Raw genomic sequence first — 18,246 nt, forward strand, 5'->3', positions numbered from 1 at the left:
CACATATACAATGGAATATTACTCAGCCATAAAAAAGAATGAAATAATCCCATTTATAACAACATGGATGGGCCTAGAGATTATCATACTGAGTGAAGTAAATCAGCCAGAGAAAGAAGGATATATATCACTTGTATGTGGAATCTGAAATATGACACAAATGAACTTATCAACTAAACAGGAGCAGATTCACAGACTCAGAGAACAGGCTTCTTGTTGCCAAGGGGGAGGGGAATAGGGGAGGGAAGGACTGCGAGTTTGGGATTAGCAGATAAAAAAAAACAAGTGAGGGTAATTAATGCTACCATAAAGCCTTTTTTGCCTGATTTTATAAGTAGCATATGCATATCATAAATTAAAGCAATGGCAAATTGTAAAGAAAAAAATCCACAATAGCACCTACCAAGGAGTGCAGCTAAATGCTGTTAACATCTGGTTAGTTTCTGGTAGTGTGCTCTGTATTTATTTGTAGTTGGGATCATACGGTATATTTTCACTCATTTTTTTCTACCACCTACAGTAAGAAATAGATTTTACATTGCAACCCAAGTGCCCTTATATCTACATGTGTGTTCCCATGAAATAATAATCATAATATATAAAAGATGCTCAAATTTCTATTGTATTTGATTACATTCAGTCAATCCTATTTTATTCCATTGCAATTCCATTAAAAACTATTGGCTGCTATCCTTTAAACTGAGCTCACAACTGAATTCCGGGTTGTGGTAAGCATTTAAAAATACTGGATATACAATTTGTTCTTACTTTTCCCTCACTGTTATTGTAGCATAATTGTTTTCTTATATGACTATAACACACAATTGTTATTTTTTAATCTTTAAAGAATTTTTACTTTATTTTTAATTGAAGGATAATTGCTTTACAATTTTGTGTTGTTTTCTGCAGTACATCAGCATGAATCAGCCACAGGTATACGTACGTCCCCTCCCTATTGAACCCCTCTCACCTTCCACCTCATCCCACTCCTCTAGGTTGTCACAGACACAATTATAATTTTTAATGGCTGCCTACTATTACATTATACTATTCAATTTCCTTCTCCAGGGGATCTTCCCAACCCAGGAATCAAACCCCGGTCTCCTGCATTGCGGGTTTGATTCCCGGGTTGGGAAGATCCCCTGGAGAAGGAAATGGCAACCCACTCCAGTATTCTTGCCTGGAGAATCCCCTGGGCAGAGGAGCATGGCAGACTACAGTCCATGGGGTCGCAAGAGTAGGACACGACTTAGCGACTAAACCGCCACTACTATTCCATTATAAAGATGAATTATAGCATTCATCTAATTTTATAAATTTATCTAATTAATCCATTATAAAATCCATCTAATGCTTTCTAAATTGTGCCACATTGAGTGCTTCTGTTTCTTTCTCAGAAACACACAACAAAATTTTACCTAATGCTCTGATTATATTTTTGACTTGTCCCCTAGAATAGATTGGAATTATAGGCCATAGACTTTATATCATCTTTAAGGCTTTTGCTGCATATTTAATTATTTACTTACAGCATTTTCCCTCCTTGTTATGAAATGGTCCTTTATACAATCAACAAGTTTCTTCCAGAAGATGGGACTTGTCTCTTGCCACACTTGCTGGCTTCGGATATTCTCAAGAGGAAAATCTTTACTAATAAGAGGCATTTTCCCTCACAAGGTTGTTTTTAAAAAAGCAATTTTAAAATAATACATGTCAATCATATTCATATAGAAAGCTTAGAAAATACAGCTAAGCAAAATCTAAAGGAAAACTTATACAAATATGTCAATTATATCTCAATAAAACTGCAAAACAGATACTTTGAGATGTTTCTTTTACTGAAAGAAAGAAAATAGAAAAGTAAGCCAGAGAAAAATCACCTGCTGTTTTTCCACCCAGTGATAACCATTGTTAACATTTTAGTTTGTGGCCTTCCAGACTTCTTCTATGTTTGTCTATCTCCCTGTCTCTCTATGTCACCTTTATATCTACAACTTATAAAAGCAGAGTCATGCTCTAGCCTCTTTGGCAAGCTGCTTTTGTTCACCAGTATCTTCTGAACATCTTTGTATGTTGGTAAGTAGATTTCTACAAACCATTTCTAATGGTTGGACAACATTCTGATGTCTGGAGAAGATCTAATTCACGTAATTAGTACTCTCTGGGGGACATTCACGGCTGTCAAGCTAGACAGGATATTCAGCATGATAACAAGCCATGACAAAAAGCTTTTCATTTAATGGGCAAACACAAGCATGCATCCACAGTGACAATATTTCTTTGTGGTTTTCCATGTCATCACATGAAACATGCTAATCGCCTTCCCCTGTGATCTGCCTCCCCTAGTTTTAGATGACCACACGCCTCCGTGTAACTGCACGCCCCCGACCCTCTGCCCGGCCATCTCCCATGGGATGTACTACCTCTATCCTTTCAACATAGAGTATCAGATCCTGGCCTCCACGATGCTCTACGTCCTGTGGAAAAACATCGGGCGCAAAGTTGACAGTCACCAGCATCGGAAGATGCAGTTCAGGTCGCACGGGGTCCTGCTGGGCTTGATCCTGGGCCTGACCGCACTGGCCACCACCATCGGGGTCGTGGTGGTGTATCTGATCCAGATCGGCCGTTCCAAAACCAAGAGCGAGGCGGCACTCATCATGTTCTACCTGTATGCCATCACCTTGCTGATGCTTATGGGGGCAGCAGGGCTGGTTGGGATCCGGATTTATAGGCTAGATGAGCAGTCACTGGACGACTCCAAAAACCCGGCCCGCAAGTTGGATGCGGACCTGCTGGTGGGCACCGCCTCTGGCTCCTGGTTCATTTCCTGGGGTTCCATCCTGGCCATCCTTTGCGCTGAGTCCCGGCCCCCTTACACCTGGTTCAACCTGCCCTACTCCATCCTGGCGGTTGTCGAGAAATACATCCAGAACCTCTTCATCATCGAGTCCATTCACCGAGAGCCAGGGAAGCTCTCTGAAGACATTAGAACCCTGCGGGTGGTCACAGTCTACAGTGGCAATGCCCTGTCTCTCCCCGCGTCCTGCCTCAGGAACGGACCTACGGCCGGGGACGTGGCTCCCCAGGCCAGCGAGATGCCGCCTGCGGCCAATGGAAATGCACGTCTGAGAGAAGTCGGTGGCAGAGAGAAAGAGGATAAAAGCTGGGAAAGGGCCCAGGGCCCAGCCTGCCACCCCTGTTTCCTGCAGGGCAATGCCCAGAGAAGAGTCTTGAGGAATATTGCAGCTTTTTTGTTCCTCTGCAATATTTCGGTAATCTGCATCATTATTTCTTTATTTTTTTTTTTTTAAAAGATCCATCTATTTTCCCTGCTGTTTATAGATGAGGAGTGAAGACAGCTTATACCCAAAATAATTTAAGTATAAGGTTAAAATATTAGGCTGGAACATAGGCTTATATTCTGTCGATATAAATACATGTACTGAGTATCTGTGTGCCAGGGACTGGGGTGGGAACTAAGAATTAAAGGTGAGAAAACTCAATCTCTTTCCTCAGAAAGGTCATAGTGTTTGTGAGAGAGGGAGACAAGGAAAAAAAAATATAATACAGTGAAGACGGCAAATGCTGTGTCAGGACTACGTGCAAGGTAGAATGGGAGTGTGGATTCAGGGAGGGACTTGAATGAGCAAGGGATGCTTATGGTGAGACATAGTCTCGACGAGGAGTGCTTTTGGCTGTAAGTAGTAGAAAACTTGATAAGCAGTATTTTCAGTCTTAAGAATTCTGGAAGTTGGCTGCTCAGGGTTGGCCTGGGAGCTGAACCCTATCATCAAGGATCCAGTCACCTTTCTGCTTGACTGTGGCTGGTGTAGTGCTTGTTGCCGCATGGTCATAGGATGGCTGCAGCAGCACCAGGCATCATGTCCGTGTTCAAGACAGGAAGACAGAGGGAAGGACTGGTGCCAGGCAATGTCTGTGATTGATGTGAACATCCCTAACTGCCAGGGAGGATGGGGAAGTGGATGGTTTGCTTTCTAGCCTCTATGATGGAAGGTGAAAAGGTAGATGAAGATGTACAGGCAGCCACTCAGTACTGTCTGTCTCAGCCTCTATGAATGGTTGGAAGTCTACCAACTGTGGCAAGGCAAGGAAAGCCTTGGGGCAGAGGGCACATGATGTGCAAAGGCACAGAGGCATAGGATACCATGGCCTATTTGGGGAGCACTAGCAATGGCAAGCCACTCCAGTACCCTTGCCTAGAAAATCCCATGGATGGAGGAGCCTGGTAGGCTGCAGTCAGTGGGGTCGCTAAGGGTTGGACACAACTGAGCGACTTCACTTTCACTTTTCATTTTCACACATTGGAGAAGGAAATGGAAACCCACTCCAGTGTTCTTGCCTGGAGAATCCCAGGGACGGGGGAGCCTGTTGGTCTTCCATCTATGGGGTCACACAGAGTCGGACACGACTGAAGTGACTTAGCAGCAGCAACAGCAGCAGCTTAGCATTAATTCCATCCATGTGAAGCAGAGCAGGAAACAGGATGGAGTGTGTGGTTAGATGGATCTGGCTTAAGCAGAGGTTCGTAAGCCTGGCTGAGTCCGGTCTTCATGCTGAGGGTGGTAGAGGACCTTCTCAGACATTTGTGTTTTGGAATGATGTCCTTGCAGCAGTGTGCAGGAAGGATGGAGAGAGATAAGATCAAAGATCAGGGAAGCTGGAACAGAAGCCCGCACAGCTGCCTGGAGAGGAAATGATGGGAACTTGAACCAGGGCAGTGCCAGTGGGGATGGGGAGAATTGTATAGGATTTATCTCACTTGGTGTGAGGACCATCAGGTTCATCTGACTTGAGTTCCTGGGTAGATGGTGATGCTTGCTATTTATGGAAGTTGAGGGTCTCTGGACAGAGAGGAGGCTTGGGAGGGGGCTTAAGGGGAGGGTGAGTTTAGTATGGGACAGATTCAATGGTGAGGTCTCTCTAGATATCACCAACAGGCAGATTTTTTTGGGTTTTCTATTGCTGTGTAATAAGTGACCCTCAAATGCATGACAAAAGCAGCAACCATTTTATTATATCTGATGACTCTGTGGGTTAGGAATGCTGGCAGGGCTTGGTGGGACAATTCTGTTCCTCACTGTATCAACTGAAGCTGGTTGTAGGGTTGGAAAGTCCATGATCTGGCACCTTGGGTGGAGGAGGCCGAAAGGCTGGATTCAGCTGGGACTCTGGTTGCAGCATCTGCATGGGGGTCCTCCAGCAAGGTGGACTTCTTAGATGGTGGCTCAGTACCCCAGAGCCAAGCTTCCAGGGGATTGGAAGTGCCATTCTTTTTTTTGGTAAATTAATTAATTTATTTTAATTGGAGACTAATTACTTTACAATATTGTAGTGGTTTTGCCATACATTGACATGAATCAGCCTTGGGTGTACATGTGTCCCCCATCCTGAACCCCCCTCCCACCTCCCCCCCATCCCATCCCTCAGGGTCGTCCCAGTGCACCGGCCCTGAGCGCCCTGTCTCATGCATGGAACCTGGACTGGTGATCAGTCTTTTAAGGCCTGGTATGGACATTGCACAGCACCCTTTCTACCAGATTTTGTGGGTCCGGCAGTGACAGCATCCATCCAGACTCAAGGGAAGGGGGCAGAGGTCTGCCTCCCAAGGGGATGAGTAGCAAGAATTGCAGCCAACATCACAGCAGACAGAAAGGTCTGGATTTCAGGAAAGAGGCTTATAATCTCTTCTTCTCATTTTCCTTCCCACCGTCCTTCCCTTTCTTCCTCCCTTCCTGAAAATAGAGCTGTGGTTGCCGACTGAGTGCCAGCACTGCTGTGAGTCACAAGGGTACCATGTGCCCCGGAGTGTTGCTCTTCTCCTATGGGGCTGAGAAACCACATGGCAGGACTAGCAACAACAGTCAAGTAGGAAAAACACCCATAGTGACGCGTACCCTGCAGAGAACTACAAAGGGAGGGTGCGTGCGGTGGTGCTTGGATGCCCGAGGTTGATCAGAAGGCCAGGCTGGTGGGAAAGGCTCTCTCAGGAGGTGGGATTAGTGCCCAGGGCTGAACAGCAGAAGGAGCCATGGGTGCTCCAGGTAGAGGAGACAGCCATGCAAAATCCTGGGTGGGAGGAGCTTGCCTCCTTCCAGAAGAGGAGGGAGTGCATGTGACCACATGGGCAGGAGGGGGGCAATCTGGGCAGCAGGGTTGGGGGCTAGTAAGGAATCATCTAACAGAGGGCTCTGCATTCTGTATAGGGGTAGATTAGTTTTAAAAACTACGCTGTGAAGCCTTTGGGAGTTTAAACAGGAAAGGGACACCATCTTACATAAATAATTAGTCTGGTGCTGAGTGGTGAATGGACTGTGGGCTGAGATCATAAGTGGGTGGGGGGCCACTGATGGCCCAGGTGAGAGATGGGGGAGGGGGGCCGCTGACGGCACAGGTGAGAGATGGGGGCGGGGGGCCACTGACGGCCCAGGTGGGAGATGGGGGTGGCGGCCTGGCGAGTGGAGTGGAGAGAGATGGGTGGATTGAGGATGATGTTTCGGAGACAGAGTTGTCAAGATTTACTGATGGATCAGATGGTAGGTGGGTGGTTATGAGAGCGAATCAGAAGACCAGGATGACACTGGAGTTTTGTTGAGCCCCTGGGAAGAAGGTGTTGCCGAGGAGACGGGGAGAAATGGGAATGTAATGTTGAGTTTGAGATATGTTGTAGACAGCTGAGTAGCCTGTGAGATATATGAGCCTGGAATTCCGAGGGTGGACCAGGCTGGTGATTTGGATTGGGAAGTTGTGGGCCCACAGCTGGTGTTTACAGCCTGGACTGGGTGAGATCACTGGGGTCACGGGTGTAGGGAAGAGAGGACCCAGGAATGAATGAGCCCTGGGACCAGCCAACATTGAGAGACAGCAGAGGAGGAGGAGCCAGCCAAGGAGGGGAGAAGAACCAGCTGGCACGGGAGGAATACCTCTAAAGATCCAGAACCCAGAACCCAGGGCTAGAGATATAAGCCTGAGAGGTTTCTGTGTGGAGATGTGAATGAAAGCCACTTGTACCAGTTACCCACTGCTGTGTAAGAAATGACCTCCAACTCAGCAACTTAACACAACACACATTTATCATTGCACAGCTCTTCTGGGTCAGGAAGCTGAGCATGGCTTAGCTGGGTGACTATGCTCAAGGTTCCTCACAGGCTGTAGTCAAACTGTCCACTGGGGCCGCAGTAACTTCCTGACTTGGTTTTTTTGGGGAAAGGGGTCTGTTTCTAAACTCATGCATGCGGCTGTGAGTTTATGTGGATCATATATGTGGACTCAGTTCCTGGTGAGTTGCTGGGCTGAGGGCTTGAGTTCCTTGCTGGCTGCGTGTCTGAGACTCACCCGCCTACAGTTCCTGGCTACGTGGTCTCTCCATAGGGTGGCTCACGTGGAATCTGGCTTCCTCTTGTGGCTCACATGGCAGCTGGCTTCCATTCTTGTGGGATGGGGTGAGCAAGATGGACTCCAGAGTCCTTTTGTAACTTAACCTCAGAAGTGACATCCCATGACTTGTGTCATTCTTTTGGATCAGTCCAACTCAAAGCTTTGGAGGGGGCTCCACGGAACATGAATCCCAGGAGGTGGGACCTTTTCAGGGGGTCATCTGAGAGGTGTGGGGATGGAGGAAGTTGCAGAAGTGTCGGTGTGTGAGAGAGAAGCAGGTCTAGGAGCCTGAGAATTTAAGGGGAGGTGGAGGAGAAGCTGAACAGGAAGGCTGAGAAGGGGGAACCAAGGTTATATAGGTTCCACAAGCAACAAATATAATAGGTTATTGCTCTATGTTTTGCGGATTTAGGTGTCATCTTATTCTCATCTGAGCCCCCTGAGACAGGTGTTCATATTCCCATTTTACAGATGAGGAAACCAAGGCTTGGAGAGGTTAAATCATAGTCTGTACGTGGCAGGAACCCACAGCTGGCTCCAAGGCAGTGCTTCTGCCCCTGGTCAGGGAGATGTGGGCAGGGCCTGGGATGTCTTTCTAAGCCAAGAACAAGCCAGGGAAAAGACCACCAGCCCAGACCCCCGGGCCCAGGATCTGCAAGGACCAATGGTGATATGTACAGATGGGTGTGGGAAAACACGGTGGGGCTGTGGGAAGACCGAGGAATTTCCTGCCTGACTGGTTAGATCAAGGAGGGCTTCCTGCAAGGGAAGGTGTCTCCAGACTTGGAGGAAGGTAGGACTTGGCAGCAGAAGGAAGACAGGGAGTCCCTGAAAGAGGAAGAGGCAGGGGCAAAGCCCCGAAGACTGGGAAAGAAAGGCATATTTGGGGGCTGTGTGCAGTCCGGCGAGGCAGAGTGAAATGAGCGATAAAGGGATGTGAAGATGTGGATAAGTGTCTAATTATTGAGGAGATTTGGACTTTCTCCTGAAGGCATACAGAGCCCTGGTGAGTGACCCGCAGAGGAGTGAGGAAGTCAGATGTGTGCTTTATAAAGATCATTCCTGCAGCCACATTGTGGGGGTTGGGGGGAGATGGATCGAAGACAGATCCAGAGTGGGGGATCTTGGGAGGCTTTGCAGCAGTCCAGGTGGGGAGACCAAGGACCAGGGACTAGATGAAGGTGAGGGCTATGAGGATGGAGAGAAGCAGGTGAGTCTGAGGAGCGTTCATGCAGGACTGGGGCTCAGTGCACTGACTGGCTGCATGGAGCTGGGAGACAATGGGTGGGGGCTGCTTGGCCCTGGGTCGGGTGTGACTCGGTTTCCCTGAGTCCAGGTCAGCACCAGGGTTTGTGTGGGACCCCCGGCAATCACTGGGACCGTCTCCTCTTCTCTTGCAGCTCTGGATCCCTCCCGCTTTTGGCTGCCGCCCTGAGTACGACAACGGATTGGAGGAAATTGTCTTTGGCTTTGAACCCTGGATAATTGTGGTCAACCTGGCCATGCCCTTTTCTATTTTCTACCGAATGCATGCAGCTGCCTCCCTCTTCGAGGTCTATTGTAAGATATAATCTGTGTCCACATCAGAGACGGAGGGGAGCGCTAACAAGAGAATTCAGTGGAGCCACCTGGGAACGGGGAGGTCGGGCAAATATTGTCTTACAGATGCGAGAAGGGCCCCCCCTTTGTCTGTGATAATTGCTTTTCCCATGAGCTGGAATTGCCCGTCACCCTGGATGAGTGTAAACGAGCTAGATCAAAATCAAGGAGGTGGCTGAAATCTGCCCTTGGTTAGTTAATTCTAATCAAACCCAAATTTGATCTCTTTCAAAATGAGATCCTTTGTTTCCAAAGAATGTGGTTGCAGGTTGAAAAAAATATATCCATTTTGGTTTTCATTAAAATCGCTTTCTGTTATCATGTTACAATATACAGTCTTTTTCTGACCATCTACATAGTCTAATCACCCTTAAATTTTACCCTTCTCAGAACTGTGAATGCAGCTACAATTACATTTATTTTATATTGTACTTTTGAAGATTTTTAATTTTTAAATATTTTATGTTTAATTTTTTGAACAAAGTTATTTTATCATCTGGATGGAAAACTGTATATAGATCAATATAAAGACATATTTCTCACCTGAAATTTTGGCACATTTTCATTGTAATCATTCTGAAGTTTTTTAAAAAATACATCTTTACTGTCTTCCTCTCACTATAAAGATATATAGGCCTATTTTAGAAAATTTGGATATTTCAGAAGAATAGAGAAATATCACCTAGGATGTTTAATAATAATCTTTAAAATTGACAATCATTTGACATTTTCCCCAGTTTTATTGAGATGTAATTGACATACAGTACTGTATTAAGGTATACATTACTTGACTTACATACAGTATAAAATGTTTATCACAATAAGTTTAGTGAACACCTGCCATCTCATATAGATAAAAAATTAAAGATAAAGATCTCAACAGTCATTTTTCTAACAACTTGATTGATGTGTTTCTTTTGTTGTTTGAAAGCAGAGGATCCTTTTTACTGCTGTTTTGTTAGACTTGCTTGTGATATGCAGCATATTCAATTTTGTATGCATTTCCCCTCACTTAACAGTATGGCATTAACCTTCTCCCCTCATTGCTGTAAACTCTTTGTAAATATCATTGTCATGCTGTTTTAGTCTATCAAGCACTGTAATTAACTTCATTTCTCTTACTGTTGGTTTTAGAGTGTTTGTAACTTTTTGTTTTTATAAGTGACTTTGCAAAAATCAACCATGTATGTAAAACAGTTTTTATATTTAGGATTGCTTCTTTAAGATATATCCTTAAAATCTAGATGCTTATCCAAAGGTTATAAATAGTTTTAAAGCCTCTGAAGGAAGAGTGACATTTGGGGATGGCTTTGTTTTTTCTTAAGTCTTTTAAAGTCATAATAAAATCAGTTTACTTACTGTAAATACTCATGTGAACATCTTTTCATCTGAGTATATATATATATATATATATTTTTTCTTTTTTGACTGCACAGAGAGTGGGACATTAAGAAACACTCACATTTTTACATGACCGAAATGCTTTATATTAATTAAGTAATGGGCAGAGATACTAAAAAACAAAGTAAAACATTATCTGTTATATCTTCTGTCTACAGCGGTGATTCTCAACTGTGGATGATCCAGGGCAATTTGGGCAATGTCTGGAGACATTTTTGTTAACCACTAGGGGGCGTTATGTCTTCCTCGTTAGTATACTGGTGTGTACCCCGGCATGTCTCAGGTGGCTGAGTGGTAAAGAACCCACCTGCCAATGCAAGAGACGTTAGAAACTTGGGTTCAATTCCTGGGTTGGGAAGATCCCCTGGAGGAGAGCTCCAGTATTCTTCAGCCCACTCCAGCACTCTTGTCTAGGACATCCCATGGACAGAGGAGCCTGGTGGGCTACAGCCCATGGGGTTGCAAAGGAGCCAGACACCATTTAGCAACTGAACAATAGCAACAACAAAGCCGGATAAATAGCACAAGTGACTGGGGGTCGTTTTGAGTGGTAACTTGCTAGTGACTGATTCAAGCAGACAAATGTCTAGATATTCTACTCCAATCTCAAGAGTCTGGTGCAGGAGACAAACTTGCAAACAAACAGCCATGGCATAAATGGTACTTCTCATTCTGCAGTTGCTTTCGCATCAACAACAGGGGCATTTCTGGCAACTGATGGGTACAGGCCAGGAAAGAGGTTAATCTTCCCTCTCACCGCACTGCCTCCATCACAAAGAATTACCTGGCTCCAATTGTTAACAGTCCCTGGGTTGAGAATTTGCAATCTAGGAGTAACTGCTGTTAATTTTTGGTCCCTGGGTACCCATTATTGCACACAGACTCACACATGCACTCACACAAGCACAAACAGTACTGTTTTTATACGTGTTATGTTTGCATGTGACTTGCCTTTTAAATCTTAAGACACCAGGGTATTTCAGGGTTCCCATGGCACTTATTCTCACATGGTTGAGTGCATTAGAACCATTTAGGGCGTCTGTTAGGATTCCTGCCTCCTCAATGAAAGGTCAGCTTCCACTGGGCTGGAGTTCGGTCTTGGATGCTTAAATAAGCATCTCAGGTGATGCCGACCCTTTTCCAGAAGCATCTTAGGAGCCCATGGACCTCAAGTAGAAACTCCTGCAGGGCATTCCTAGACATTGTGTTCTCTTCTGTAACGTGACTTTAGACAGCTTCAAAGTACATTCCTTGGAGGGCTGTGTCATAGCTGATTTAGTCAAACCCCGATGTTGGACCCTTAGAGACATTTATGTGCTTTGCTTGCTTGTTTGTTTGCTTTTATAAATGACATCCTGGCAAGCATCTTCTCCTGAGTCTCTGGGCATATTGGTAAATGACCCTGTATGAGACGACCCTATGTGAATGCTGGTTTCTCCAAGGGATCCCATTTTGGTTGACATTAATTTCTCCCTGGTCTATCAGTATCCACCAGTACAGCCCTAGGGCCTCAGCCTGTGGGTTTTAAGCCCTCCCAAAGAGATACAGGGAATCACAGTAGTGCTGGGAACAACTGGTCCAGGCTTGGTGGTTTTGAGGTAGACACAGGATACTATTAGATCAGCTCAGTTCAGTTCAGTCGCTTAGTCATGTCCGACTCTTTGTGACTCCATGGACTGCAGGATGCTAGGCCTCGCTGTCCATCACTGACTCCCAGAGTTTACTCAAACTCATGTCCATTGAGTCGGTGATGCCATCCAATCATCTCATCTTCTGTTGTCCCCTTCTCCTCCTGCCTTCAATCTTTCCCAGTATCAGGGTCTTTTCCAAAGAGTCAGCTCTTCGCATCAGGTGGCCAAAGTATTGGAGTTTCAGCTTTAGCATCAGCCCTTCCAATGAATATTCAGGACTGATTTCCTGTAGGATGGACTGCTTGGATCTCCTTGCTGTCCAAGAGACTCTCAAGCGTCTTCTCCAACACCACAGTTAAAAAACATCAGTTCTTTAGCACTCAGCTTTCTTTATAGTCCAGCTCTCACATCCATACACGACTACTGGAAAAACCATAGCTTTGACTACACGGACATTTGTCAGCAAAGTAATGTCTCTGCTTTTTAATATGCTGTCTAGTTTGATCATAACTTTTCTTCCAAGGAGCAAGCATCTTTTAATTTCATGGCTGCAGTCACCATCGGCAGAGATTTTGGAGCCAAGAAAATAAAGTCTGTCACTGTTTCCCCATCTATTTGCCATGAAGTGATGGGATTCAATGCCATGATCTTAGTTTTCTGAATGTTGAATTTTAAGCCAGCTTTTTCACTCTCCTCTTTCACTTTCAACAAGTGGCTTTTTAGTTCCTCTTCACTTTCTGCCATAAGAGTGGTGTCATCTGCATATCTGAGGTTCTTGATATTTCTACTGGCAATCTTGATTCCAGCTTGTGCTTCATCCAGTCCAGCGTTTCTCATGATGTACTCTGCATATAAGTTAAATAAGCAGGGTGACAATGTTACAGCCTTGAGGTACTCCTTTCCCAATTTGGAACCAGTCTGTTGCTTCATGTCCAGTTCTAACTGTTGCTTCTTGCCCTTCAAACAGGTTTCTCAGGAGGCAGGTAGGTGGTCTGGGGTTCCCATCTCTTTCAGAATGTTCCACAGTTTGTTGTGATCCACACAGTCTTTGGCATAGTTAATAAAGCAGAAGTAGATGTTTTTCTGGAACGCTCTTTCTTTTTTGATGATCCAACGGATGTTGGCAATTTGATCTCTGGTTCCTCTGCATTTTCTAAAACCAGCTTGAACATCTGGAAGTTCCTGGTTCATGTAATATTGAAGACTGACTTGGAGAACTTTGAGCATTATTTTACTAGTGTGTGAGATGAGTGCAATTGTGCGGTAGTTTGAGCATTCTTTGGCATTGCCTTTCTTTGGGATTGGAATGAAAACTTACCTTTTCCAGTCCTGAGGCCACTGATGAGTTTTCCAAATGTGCTGGCATATTGAGTGCAGCACTTTCACAGCATCATCTTTCAGGATTTGAAATAGCTCAACTGGAATTCCATCACCTCCACTAGCTTTGTTCATAGTGATGCTTCCTAAGGCCCACTTGACTTTGCATTCCAGAATGTCTGGCTCTGGGTTGGTGATCACACCATTGTGATTATCTGGGTCATGAAGATCTTTTTTCTATAGTTCTTCTGTATATTCTTGCCACCTCTTCTTAATATCTTCTGCTTCTGTTAGGTCCATACCATTTCTGTCCTTTACTATGCCCATCTTTGCATGAAATGTTCCCTTGGTATTTCTAATTTTCTTGAAGAGATCTCCAGTCTTTCCCATTCTATTGTTTTCCTCTGTTTCTTTGCATTGATCACTGAGGAAGGCTTTCTTATCTCTCCTTGCTGTTCTCTGCATTCAAATGGGTATATCTTTCCTTTTCTTCTTTGCCTTTTGCTTCTCTTCTATTCACAGCTATTTGTAAGGCCTCCTCAGACAACCATTTTGCCTTTTTTCATTTTCTTGGGGATGGTCTTGACCCCTGCCTCCTGTACAATGTCTCGAACCTCCGTCCATAGTTCTTCAGGCACTCTATCAGATTTAATCCCTTGAATCTGTCACTTCCACTGTATAATTGTAAGGGATTTGATTTAGGTCTGAAATGAACTGAACTGAATGGTCTAGTGGCTTTCCCTACTTTCTTCAATTTTAGCTTGATTTTGGCAATAAGGAGTTCATGATCTGAGCCACAGTCAGCTCCCAGTCTTGTTTTTGTTGATTGTATAGAGCTTCTCCATCTTTGACTGCGAAGAATATAATCAACCTGATTTCGGTGTTGACCATCTGGTGATGTCCATGTGTAGAGTTTTCTCTTGTGTTGTTGGAGGAGGGTTTGCTATGACCAGTGTGTTCCCTTGGAAAAGCTCTATTAGCCTTTGCCCTGCTTCATTCTGTACTCCAAGGCCAAATTGGCCTGTTACTCCAGGTGTTTCTTAACTTCCTCCTTTTGCATTCCAGTTCTCTATAATGAAAAGGACATCTTTTTTGGGTGTTAGTTCTAGAAGGTCTTGTAGGTCTTCATAGATCCGTCCAACTTCAGCTTCTTCAGCATTACTGGTCGGGGCATAGACTTAGATTACTGTGATACTGAATGGTTTGCCTTGGAAATGAACAGAGTTTATTTTGTAATTTTTGAGATTGCATCCAAGTACTGCATTTTGGACTCTTCTGTTGACTATGATGGCTACTCCATTTCTTCTAAGGGATTTTTGCCCACAGTAGTAGATATAATGATCATCTGAGTTAAATTCACCCATTCTAGTCCATTTTAGTTCGCTGATTCCTAAAATGTCTACATTCACTCTTGCCATCTCCTGTTTGACCACTTCCAATTTGCCTTGATTCATGGGCTTAACATTCCAGATTCCTATGCAATATAGCTCTTTACAGCATCAGACCTTGCTTCCATCACCAGTCACATCCACAACTGGGTGTTGTTTTTGCTTTGGCTCCATCTCTTCATTCTTTCTGGATTTCTCCACTGATCTTCAGTAGCATATTGGGCACCTACTAACCTGGGGAGTTCATCTTTCAGTGTCCTATCTTTTTGCATTTTCATACTGTTCATGGGGTTCTCAAGGCAAGAACACTGAAGTGGTTTGCCATTCTCTTCTCTAGTGGACCACATTTTGTCAGAAGTCTCCACCATGACCCGTCTGTCTTGGGTGGCCCCACACGGCATGGGCCATATTTTCCTTGAGTTAGACAAGACTGTGGTCCATGTGATTAGATTGGTTAGTTTTCTATGATTGTGGTTTTCAGTCTGTCTGCCCTCTGCTGGAGAAGGAGAAGAGGCTTAAGGAAGCTTCCTGATGGGAGAGACTGACTGAGGGGGAAACTGGGTCTTGTTCTGATGGGCGGGGCCGTGTTCAGTAAATCTTTAATCCAATTTTCTGTTGATGGGTGGAACTCTGTACCCGCCCTGTTATTTCAGTTCAGTTCAGTCACTCAGTCATGTCCAACTCTCCGCGACCCCATGAACCACAGCACACCAGGCCTCCCTGTCCATCACCAACTCCCGCAGTTCACTCAAACTCATGTCCATCGAGTCAGTGATGCCATCCAGCCATCTCATTCTCTGTCGTCCCCGTCTCCTCCCACCCCCAATCCCTCCTAGCATCAGACTCTTTTCCAGCGAGTCAACTCGTCGCATGAGGTGGTCAAAGTATTGGAGTTTCAGCTTTAGCATCAGTCCTTCCAATGAACACCCAGGATTGATCTCCTTTAGAATGGACTGGTTGGATCTCCTTGCAGTCCAAGGGACTCTCAAGAGTCTTCTCCAACACCACAGTTCAAAAGCATCAATTCTTCCGCAATCAGCTTTCTTCACAGTCCACCTCTCATATCCATACATGACCACGGGGAAAACCATAGCCTTGACTAGATGGACCTTGGTTGGCAAACTAATGTCTCTGCTTTTTAATATGCTATCTAGGTTGGTCATAACTTTCCTTCCAAGGAGTAAGTGTCTTTTAATTTCATGGCTGCAATCAGCCCTGTTATTTACCTGGGGCCAAACTATGGTGGAGGTGATGAAGATAATGGCGACCTCCCTCAAAGCTCCTCTTCTGAGCACCCTTAGAGCTCAGAAAAGTCAGCACAGTCTTCTGGGCCTCAGGGCATTTGGGAGTGTTCTTAAAAATGGATCATCTCTTTTCCCTAAACAGGAAGAGCTGATAGCATCAAGGGTGGCTATTCTAGCCAGGCAGCTTCAACCCATGAGTAGTCAAGCATCCTGACTCAACCAGCTTAGGCACAGAGGAAGATTCATTACCTTGATATTAATGCAATTTCCAGAATAGGAAGCAGAGTGTGCAGTTAACAAGTGTCCAGATCTCAGGGCCAGAATGGGAGCAATACAAATTAAAAGAATAATGAGATACCATTTCCCATTCATCAGATTGGCAAAGGTTGTCAGCAAGATGTGAAAGAAAGGGAACTCATGGACATGGGTGGTAGGAGAGCAAATTGGCAAAACCAGACTGAAGAACAATTGGTAATACTGACTAGGGCTGAAGGGGCACATTCCTTGAGACCTAGCAATACCACTCTGTGGGTATGTGCCCCAGAGGTACCCTCACTCACATGTATTTGTCACACATAGGAGATGATTCAGAAATGTCCACAGCAATAGCCCTTGTCATTGGGGAAAAACTGAAAACAGCCTAAATGGCCATCAATTAAGAGTATGAATAAATAAATTATGGATTAATCCGGCAATGGAGTATTATACAGGAGTGAAAAATGAATGAGCCAGAATGTGTATCAACCTGGGTAATCCCACAAGGCAATGCTGAATTAAGTTTTAAGTAGCAGGATTTCCCTGGCTGTCCAGTGGTTAGTACTCCACGCTTCCACTGCAGCATTTCAGGGGGCCAGGGTTCAATCCTGGTTAGGGAACTAAGATCCCACATGCCACAAGGCGTAGCCAAAAAAAAAAAAGAATGAAATAGCATAAAATTATAACTGGTATGATACCATTAAAATAGCGTCTTGAAACAGGAAAACAATTTCTGATATTTAGGGGCTACATCCATAGACAGTAAAATTATAAACACATATGAAGAAAGGAGGCACCACAAGTTCAGTGTAGGTTCAGTGTACTGGTTACCTGTGGGCTGGGAGGAAGTGAAGGGGCAGAACTGGAGTGGAGACTAACCAGTTCTGTACTTGCACCCAAGTACATGCGGTGTCTGAAATGTTTGATATCTTTGGCAAAGTGACTGGTATAGAAGCATTCATATATTTTCTTCTGTGCTTCTTGATATGCATGACATATTTCATAATAAAAACATTTGAAAGAGAAGGAAAAGAAAGTCAATATAAGGAAGATGGACTAGAGTCATCCAACATATTCACCCATTATTGTTGGGAGTGGGGTGTCAAGGTCACCGCTGTGTGGTCTCCTTGGAAGCAGGTAGATCCCAGACGTGGAGTAGCTCAATGCTATTAGCTTGTAAACATCACCCAACTCGCTCTCCAGGGTTGACTCCATGTCCAGCAGAAACATGACATGAGTTTGTTTTCCCACGTGGTTCTTTACTGTGAGGATCGATGTCTTGGGCAGTCAAGTTTCCAGAAAAATCTCTTACTCACCTGTTGCAACCAGAATGGGGAGGAACCTGTGCGTTTGGCAGCTTGAGCTCATCCATCAAGTGACGATTTGAACTTGTGATTTTTGGGAACCACAGCTGTTGGTGAGGCCAAGTGGGAGAGCAAAAACTTTGGAGTTGGACTCCCAGCATCAGAACTAGCCCCGTGGCATGTGGGTGTGCCTTAGAAAAGACATCGCTTCCACCAGCATCTGTCTAGACGCCTGTATCTGGAGGTCACATTAGCCTTCTGTATCTCCCCAGGGTGAATATCATCATGAAGTCCAGCTGGAGTAATTACTACTCCCGCCTGCCTAACTGCATAACCCTTCAAGTTTACCAAGCACCTCCAGGGTCTGTCTACGAAGCCTCGGAAGCTCCCTAACCTCACTGGATGAGAATTCCTACTGTATTAGAATGGAGGGAACCTTTGATCACACCTGCATTGTGAGGAAGTTGTGGCATCGGGACCAATAAACCTTTTTCAAAAAACCCTGTTGCTTTCCCCTCTCTATTAGACATATCATCTCACGAAGAAATGCAATTCAATGAATATAACAATGAAACAATTGCTTGGGGATGTGTGTACAGACCACTACATTCACGCAAGAATGTCTCCCTTTTCGCCAAGTTGTAAATTGCTACAGTTCAGTTCAGTTCAGTCGCTCAGTCGTGTCTGACTCTTTGCGACCCCATGGACC

General features: G+C 44.8%; 1 protein-coding gene across 1 annotated transcript in view; it reads left to right on the plus strand.

The window, feature by feature from the left end:
- OTOP1 (otopetrin 1) overlaps nucleotides 1-9,064 on the plus strand; it is a 41,231-nt gene extending 32,167 nt beyond the window's left edge. Inside the window, exons 5-6 of the mRNA XM_055435108.2 lie at nucleotides 2,347-3,275; nucleotides 8,799-9,064. Coding sequence (XP_055291083.2) covers nucleotides 2,347-3,275; nucleotides 8,799-8,969 — 1,100 coding nt within the window. The 3' untranslated portion in view covers nucleotides 8,970-9,064. The remainder of the gene's footprint in view (nucleotides 1-2,346; nucleotides 3,276-8,798) is intronic.
- The last annotated feature ends 9,182 nt before the right edge of the window (nucleotides 9,065-18,246 follow it).

Source organism: Moschus berezovskii, chromosome 5 (assembly GCF_049115385.1).
Source record: "Moschus berezovskii isolate FMDL1 chromosome 5, NW_MosBer_1.0, whole genome shotgun sequence".
Lineage (NCBI taxonomy): Eukaryota > Metazoa > Chordata > Mammalia > Artiodactyla > Moschidae > Moschus > Moschus berezovskii.